At 44.6% G+C, this 6553-nt stretch overlaps 1 protein-coding gene across 1 annotated transcript in view; it reads right to left on the bottom strand.

Annotated features, from left to right (window-relative positions):
• Positions 1-2620, bottom strand: part of PDZD2 (PDZ domain containing 2) — a 91459-nt gene extending 88839 nt beyond the window's left edge. The window contains exons 1-2 of the mRNA XM_067545348.1: positions 2587-2620; positions 1205-1628 (exon numbers count right to left, since the gene is read on the bottom strand). Of these exons, the coding sequence (XP_067401449.1) occupies positions 1205-1628; positions 2587-2606 (444 nt within the window). The 5' untranslated portion in view covers positions 2607-2620. The remainder of the gene's footprint in view (positions 1-1204; positions 1629-2586) is intronic.
• Between the last annotated feature and the right edge of the window lie 3933 nt (positions 2621-6553).

Consider the following 6553-nt stretch of genomic DNA (forward strand, 5'->3'; position numbering starts at 1 on the left):
ATACAACAACTTCCCACAGTCCCTGGATCACTGTCTAAAGCACAAACTAATACATGGGCTCTCTTTAAACGTTCATTCATTGTCCTGCTGAATGAAGATTGTTAGTTCTAATTTTACCATTAAAACTAGTCTCTCCTACCATTTGGATACTGCCAAAGCAGTCTGGGAGGCTCAACACAAGATTGAAATGCCCATATGCTGTTTTCTACTTGTGACCCAGTCTCATGAGGGCATGCAAGCACAAACTGCTGCCTGCTGAATAATAAACTTGATTCTCCGGTTGAATCAAGATGTCCCCTTTCCCACAGCCGTGTCTGGGGAATCTCACAGGTAGTCCCCACCATCCACTTAACAGCAATGGACACAGCTAAGAAAACTTTCCAGCTCTGGCACGTGGCATACATGAGCACCCACGTTCGGAATGCATGTAGGGACCACCACTCATAAAACAATCTCTATTCACTCTCCTCCTCACTCAGTTCCCAATTACATGCAGCAGCAGTGGCGTACTGACGGGGGGGCACGGGGGCCAGGCCACCCTTCAGGATGCGCAGGAGACTCTGAGGGGCAGCTGGATGGAGCCCAGAGGCAGGCAGGGAGGGGAGGGAGGAAGCTGTGGCTGACCAGGAGAAGTTTTCTCTCCCCTCCCCCACTATCTCCTGGCTGGGGACAGGGGACGGGACTGAGGCCTCCCCACCCAAGCTGACGCCAGGCTGGAGCAGGAGAAGCGGGTGCCACATGGCAGGTAAGTGCGGGGCGGTGGGGGGGGGGGGGCATCAGAAAGACCCCCTCGCAGGAGGAAGTGGTAAGTGGCGTGTCCCCCCCACCCCCCAGTACAGACACACACCCCTCCCAGGGGCAGCAGGGAGGTGTTGTCATCTGGTAGGAGCCGGGGACCCCTCCTGCCCTGCGCACGGGGGCGGGGGACAGGGCTCATGAGGCCTGGGGAGGTGCAAATGCAGGCTTGGCCCGTGGGTGCCGGAGACCCACGGTACGCCACTGTGCAGCAGTTCTGACACAATACTTCTCTCTGCTCCCTGCCCTGATGGTTTGGAGCAAGAATTTGGAGTTAGGAAAAGAAGGCTGCACAGTGAGTCTTCAGCCCCGCGGCCATTTTATTGAAACAAACACATTTACTGGAACCCTCAAGTTGCTCAAACTGGCCCCGTCTCTTTCTTTTAAAAGCCCAAATCAAACCACTTACCTGTGTAGGCAGGTCACTTGGCTTAAAGTCTGGCACCTCACCATCTGAACGGCGAGACCTGTACTGTGCCTCAGAGTCTGCATTTCGCAATCGATCCTCTGTGTTGCTTGCCTCCTCAAATGCCGCTGGCTGTGAGCCGTCCACCTCCATAGGTGTGTTGTGTCCGTTCTCCTGCTCTGAATTCTGGCTGTCTTTGCTTTTCTTGCTCTCCTTACTGGCCGGAGTTCTGGCAATGACCCCAAACTTTCTAGTTCTTTTTCCATTTTGAGCAGCTCTGTCACTTTGTTCTGAGGTAGGCTTTGCTTTGGGTTCACAGCTATTGCTGTTGTTGCCATTTGATGGAGGAAGAGGAGCTTTGCGCTTAATGCGACGGAACATGATCAAGTAGATGAAGCCGCCATTCCAGCACTGATCAGCCAGATAGCTACAAACAAACAAACAAGTTTGGATTATACACAGACTGTCCTATAAAGCTCAGATGGCAAATACAATCAAGAGGTAATCACCAGGTATTGATACATTTGCTAACATGATTCTTTGCCTAGGTAAATTGTTACCAAATGCAAAGATATATTAAAAACACCCAGAAGCATCAGAAAAAGATCTCTGTATTTGACGTTAGAAATTGTGAGATGTGCAGACCCACAAGGGAATTCTGTGCTCTTGCTTCAAATAAGGCAACTTTGCAAACAGTCCTAAAAGGCATGTCATGCTGATGGAGAAAATATTCCCCATCCCCAAAATGCTTCTTGCATATGAATCAGAGAAGATGCATTTGAAACAGGAATTAAAAAAAAAAAAAAAAAATCTGAACAAAAAGCCTAGAAACAGGCTAATCACATTTTGGTATTCATGACAACTGGCAAAAACCACTCAGCTGGTCAGCTTCCACAATACAAACGCTGAACGAGAGACAGGTGTTTAGGCAGCACAATAGGATGAGTGTGGCCAAAAAAAAAAACACCCCCCCCAAAAAAAACCAAAAAAATATCATCCAGGCTTCATTTGTACAGCAGCCCACACAGCATTTGCATCTGAAATGCAGCATTGTCCCAGAGACAAATCTTCTGTTTTGGCTTTGGTACATGTCCCCGAGACATTGGGGCAAATCCACTGTTTCTCTACCAAGGCTCCAATGGTCTCAATACAGTTTATAGCATAGGGTTTTGCTATGACGTACCTTACTGGGCCCAATAAAAGAACAAGGAAATAAGGTGGGTTTCCCTCTATAATGTCTACTCTGATGGAGAGCAAAGTGATCGGAGCAGTGGAAGTAGCAGCCACAAGACTTTATAGATATTTACAAAAATATCACTCCCACTCCCACCATTTGAGTGACACTTTACATCATTGTATTTCTACTTCAGGCAAAAACCAATTACCTCCTTGGAGCTGTATCCATTTATTCCAAGGTTGAATTTCGGTCCTTGTGTATTTTGGGACAACATATACCTCAACCTAAATTCTTTAAATATTTGGCTTCTGAGCCACAGGGTGTAACCAGCTCGTCGTACAAATAAGCTTGAATGTGTACTTAGCATGTTTGTAGGAATCCCTTCCGGTAGGTCCCCACACTAACTTAGGCCCTGGGGTTACACTGCCTACTTTGCCGGTGAAAGCAAAAAATGCTTCCCAGAATATCAAACAAACCACTCTCCAATGGCAATGAACATTCACTAAGAGGGAGATTTTGGTAAACACACAGTAACCTCACCTTCTTGAGAGAGGAAACTATAGGCCACTAAAAGGAATTCAGCTGTAAGGATCTTTAGATGAAATAATAGGGCAGTTGTGCATGTGAGAGAAGGAGCCAGGGACGGATTGTCACAGTCAAAGACATTAAAGCTAGAAGAGACCATCAGATCATCAAGTCTGACCTCCTGTATAGCAGAGACCACCAATTCCACCCGGCATCCACACATTAAACCCAGCAACCACCATTAGACCAAAGTATTATCGCCTACAGACGACTAACTATCACGGGCCACAGGCAGAGAATAGGAGGGACCAAGGTGCACCGGTATGTGAGGCCCCTGCAATGGCGGGGAATTGATTAAGGGATAGCTACCCAGATAATCCCAGCAAGTGACTTGCACTCCAGGCTGTAGAGGAAGGCGAAAAAACCAAGGACCCTGCCAAACTGACCTGGGGGAAATTCCTTCCCCAACCCCACATACGGAAAACAGTTATAGACTCGAAGCATGTGAACAGCCAGCCGAGTTCGTGAAAGACAGAATGATTTCCCACCCTCGCAGGCTTGCACAATACATCTGTAGCGTTAATGCTGACCAGCTGGGCTGCACCCCCCACCCCAGCTGCCTTCCAGCTGAGCTAGGCTCCTTGCCCTGCCCAGGAAGCATTGAGCGAGCATACAGGGAAAGAGCATGCGAAGCCTAAAGCCACTTTATGATTGAGGAGGGTTTCTTTGTGTGGCAGGGGTGAGTGATCAAGCGCATGGCAAAACGGTGATGGTGGGTTCTTTGGTATATCTAAGTGAATGAATACGTGGAATGGGCATTGTTGGGTGAGTGGAGGAGGCACACTGACATGGAAGAGGCCATGAAGGCTGGAGAGGGCATTGGTTATCTGGTAGTTTCAGTCCAGCTCTTCCTTATATTTACGTATCTCTGTCAGAAAAACCCACCCTCACAATTGGCCCTAGCCAGCAAGGTTGTGAGTTTTAAAAGGTGTTTAGACATTGCACCACTCAGCATTGCAAGGCCTAAGGGATTTAGGAGCATAACTCATTTTCACAAGTGACTTGGGCATTTAGGGCCCTAAGTCACATTAAAAGGTAATGAGACGTAGGAGCCTAAATAACAGTTGAAAGGGAGACTAGTTAGGCTTCTAAGTCACTTAGGCCCTGCAATGCTGAATGGAGCAATGCTTAAATACTTTTTAAAATGTGTGCCAATGATTGAATGAACATGGTAACCAAATGCCCATCTCATCAGGGATGGGCCCTACACAAGATGGAAGCACAATGAGTAAGTGGGGTGGGAAGTCTGTATTGATAATGGCTATGCCACATCTTCCCAATGACCATGCAGAGGACCTCAGGTCACCAGGATTATAAATTCAGCATCTTTCACAAGCACTGGAGTTATTTATTTTTTTAAATTACAATTTTAAAACCAGCTCTCTTTCCTCAATCGGCTGGAAGTAGGTCACAGTACAAGAGCCTATACTAGTGTGGAAAGTCTTGGGACGGGTGGTCACCAAGACACCCCGAAAAGACCAGACCCAAAGGGTTGGATAACAACATTCCAGGAGTAAACGGATATTTTGATCATCAAGTTAAAAGACTTTTTTTCCCCCAAATCAATGGAAGGGCAGTTTTGTTCCAGAAACAGTATGAGCTGCCTGGTTTTCGCATTTCTCTTTCAAGCCAGCGACGTTGATTAAAATTCATGACTTTTGCTTGCAGCAATCCCATTGCATTCTGATCCATCACATATAAAACTTGATTGCCTTCCTTCTCCTGACAGAGAAACACAGGAGTATGTCCTGCTCTAACAAGCCTCTGCTTAGTTTTGCTTGCCATGCCATTCACATGCATACATTTCTCTGCATTAATAATAGCATGCTTTTCTAAGCACTGGCAACATAGTACATCCATTAGACAAATATAAATCCACTAACAAGATGAAACGACAGAGCATACAACAAGTCCCATGAAAAATAAGAAGTTATAAAAACATATTACAAATGAAGCAATTTTATATAGAAAAATGATATATGATTTCTCTGTCATTTTATATTCTTTTGTGACATGTTAGTTTTGGTCAGAACGTGTAAGATAAATGCTTTGGAAAACGGATATAATATCCTAAGGCTAATTTTAAAATATTCAATCCACTGTCCGTGCAAGGATATGTTTAGAGACACAGGGCCAGATCTCAGTTGGTGTAAATGGATGTAGTTCCCTTGACTTCCATGAAACTACAGTGCTTTACTTCATGAAGATCTGGCCCACATACTTGAGTCGTGCCACCTGTAGTAACTCATGTTTCTATGTTCACTTGATTGCTTCAGGGAAGATCCATGCATGCAATATATTTCTATGAAAGCTGAAAACAAGTTGACACAGAAGAAGAAATGAGTCTCTCTGAATGGCAATAAGCAGGCCAGCAGCCATATCACCTCAGGCAATGATCTTCCAGGCTAGGGGAAAACTATGCACTAGAAAAACAGGTGTTGGTGATTTAGTAGGTGGCCCTCTTCATTCTGAATCATTGTTGAATCAATGCCCAAGCAGTCCTCTGTTGGAAGGGCTATGCTGACAGAGTGCACACAGCTATCTTTTTGTGGAGATAGACAATCAAGGTCCTGACCATTTGGGGTCCTTGAATATACCATGATCTTTTTTGTTTTTTTTGGCAAGGATAGGATTTGTTAACCAAACTCCTAGCCAAATTTCAAATTGTCTAACTACATTCTGCCTACTTAGCTGGCTCCTTTTTCCTTTCTAGCTTCTTTCCTGCTTTTCTGTCTTTTAAGTCTGAGGAAGGCTAAAACTGACCATCAAGTTGATCTGCTTCAATACAAGGCAGGAAGTAACAGGGAAGTCTGCCTGCATAGAGCTCAGAATGGGTTGGAGCAGCAAGTACACTTTCCTATGTCCTAATTGGACACCACCAAGTCTATACCACCGACAATCACGCCACAGAAAACTATCTGACATGTTTTGGGAGGCGGGGAGAAATGGGAAGCTTGGGTTTTTTTAATTTTTAAAGTAGGTGTATCTTAAGACTAATAAACCAGAAAGTATACAATAGATTAACAAAAGCATGGGAAAAAATTAACCCGATCCTACCAAAATGTATTGATTGGTGAGGATCTGCACAGTTTTTTAAATTTGTATCTCTCTATGAGCGTAGGAACATCCTATGCCAGAAGGCAAGTAAGGTTTAGATTCAGCAAAATACCTGTTCAGCTTCTGCACTGCAGAAACCTCTGCAAAAAATTCCACATTTCAGGGTTTCTGAAGAGCAGAAACCAGACAAGATTTTTTTTTTTGTTTTGTTTTTACTGAATCTGGCACCAGAGTATTCACTGGGTTTTTAAAAATTCAAATAGCAGATGGATTTGAGACAGTCCAAGATCAGAGATACGATGTTATTCAATGTGTGTGCACCTCTCATCACAGACTTGGTAGCTAGTGCTATTTGTTTCTCCTTGTTGTTTTCATCGCGAAACATTAAAAAAAAAAAAGCATCCCTAACAAGGTTCCAGTTATCTAATTTACTGAAAACAGAGACTGCAATCACCGTTATATACTAAGAGTGATCATTCTATGGTTAAGGGTGGATTCTATTAAAGCCCTTAACATTATAAAGCAACTAATTC

The sequence above is a fragment of the Emydura macquarii genome, unplaced genomic scaffold (genome assembly GCF_026122565.2).
Source record: "Emydura macquarii macquarii isolate MOO-44397 ecotype Brisbane River unplaced genomic scaffold, CSIRO-AGI_Emac_v2 contig_1045, whole genome shotgun sequence".
NCBI classification, from domain to species: domain Eukaryota; kingdom Metazoa; phylum Chordata; order Testudines; family Chelidae; genus Emydura; species Emydura macquarii.